The 1,972-nt window shown below is 31.8% G+C and overlaps 1 protein-coding gene across 1 annotated transcript in view; it reads left to right on the forward strand.

Moving 5' to 3' along the window:
• Positions 1-1,209: 1,209 nt before the first annotated feature.
• LOC108721823 (uncharacterized) overlaps positions 1,210-1,972 on the forward strand; it is a 3,196-nt gene continuing 2,433 nt past the window's right edge. The window contains exons 1-3 of the mRNA XM_018446596.1: positions 1,210-1,353; positions 1,469-1,588; positions 1,783-1,900. Coding sequence (XP_018302098.1) covers positions 1,210-1,353; positions 1,469-1,588; positions 1,783-1,900 — 382 coding nt within the window. The remainder of the gene's footprint in view (positions 1,354-1,468; positions 1,589-1,782; positions 1,901-1,972) is intronic.

Here is a 1,972-nt window from a genome sequence, read left to right on the forward strand (position 1 = left end):
GAATTCTTAAATCATTAATCAAGTAGTCCAAAATTTATTCAATCCTAAAAATCGATATCTGAAAATTTTTCGGGTCACTCATGAATAATCCGCAGTCAAATTTCCAAAATTAAAAATGGTGGATGCAATATGATGACTGCAGTGGAAGAAGAATTGACTGGAACGCTTAGATTCTTATCATGTGATCCAAAATTGATTTTTTTCCCATGAAGATAGATGTGAGGGACTCCCAAGATGCATTTAATCAAGATTCATAGATTGTGAACAAAAATTTATAATGAATTGGAAAATACATTCTGGATCTGTCATTTTTAATTTTGGAAATATGATTACAGATTGTTCATGAGTGATTCGAAAAACTCATAAATATCGATTTTCATGGAAATTGAATGAATTTTGGATCACCTGATCAATGAAATAAATATTTTCAATAATTTTCATAAGTTTTTTATTTATTCTAACCGCCTCACATTGGAGCAGCCAAGCTTTGAATTTAAAAAAACGCCATGTTTTTCCTTAAACCACATATAAAAACGAAAATTTTAAGCCCTCGAACGTGTTATTTCGACTTCACAAATTTTGCACACTTGTCCCCATTGAAGTGGAACATCCAATATGTTTTTTTTTATATTATTTAAATAAGATATCCGAGAAACGAAGTTTGATTTGTATTATCGGTATTATCAAAATAGTTAAATAAGGTCTTTTCGTTTGAACAACGATATTATCGAGTGCAGATCACACGCGACATTGGTCTCTTTCTCGAGGGATTATACCACTCGCATTATGCAAGAACACGTATCTCTTACGTAACGACAAGTATCAATATTCCATCATATTATTTTTTTCTGTAATCGATGTATTCTATACTTGGAAGGAAGGAACTTGGAAAATCGATATCGTCACTTAGAAAACTTACAATTAGTGTCAAAGGAACAAACGTTACCTCAAACCACTCTGACCACAAAATGTACATACGTGTCAGTCACTGAGAGATACGACATACAAAAAATTATTTAGTAAGGATTGTGTGGCGTATACATATGTATAATAAAGTTTTATCACATGAGAAAGAGAGAGAAAGAGAGAGAGAGAGAGATAGTCACGTCCGATAATAGCAATTCTCTCAATTCGTTGATCGTGACAGAGAAGAAAGGACAACACGACTATTACGAGCTGTACGGAGAGCGCAGAGTTTATCCGAAAGCTATGGAAACTATTTACAGCCGTTATTATGATATCGTTTGTAAAATATCATCTCTCACTGGTATGTGGCCATATTTAAAGCCAAAAACAAGAATATTTCGTATAGCTTTGTTAACTATAATCTTGTTAACTATACTGATACCACAGGTAACTGATACTGGTATGATATATTATACTTTTGTCAACGAGATAATCGACGACAAGAAAGTTTGTTAGGAAAATTATTGTTAGGAATATTATATAATTGATACTTTTTTCACAGATAGCATATCAATTTATGTGCAAGAAAAGCTTGCATTGCACCTTTCAGGCGATGACAGCGTATTTATTATCATTTGTCGCTCTATTGAAGGTGTTCACCTTCCAATTCAACATTCATACAGTACGTTTTTTAACATAAATATCAGATATTAGAAGTACTTCAATAAATATGTCCAAATTAGAAAATTAGACATTAATTAGAAATTTAATAAAAAGGAAAAAAGAAATATAGACACTTCGTAATTATATTTTTTTTTAACATAAATCTTATATAAACGTAATAAAGATTCTAATACGATCAATACTCTTAATCAGATTAAAGATCTTACTCAACACTTGCTCTGCGATTGGAAAGAATTAAATACTTATGAAGAATACGAAATTATGAAGTCCTACGCTGCGAATGGTAGACGATTCTCTTTGATATATTCTGGTGAGTTGAAATTGATGTGACCGATCTATATTCGCGTCGTGTGTGTGTGTGTGTGTGTGTGTGTGTGTGTGT

The sequence above is a fragment of the Mycetomoellerius zeteki genome, unplaced genomic scaffold (genome assembly GCF_001594055.1).
Source record: "Mycetomoellerius zeteki isolate Tzet28-1 unplaced genomic scaffold, Tzet1.0 scaffold182, whole genome shotgun sequence".
Classification (NCBI taxonomy): Eukaryota; Metazoa; Arthropoda; class Insecta; order Hymenoptera; family Formicidae; genus Mycetomoellerius; species Mycetomoellerius zeteki.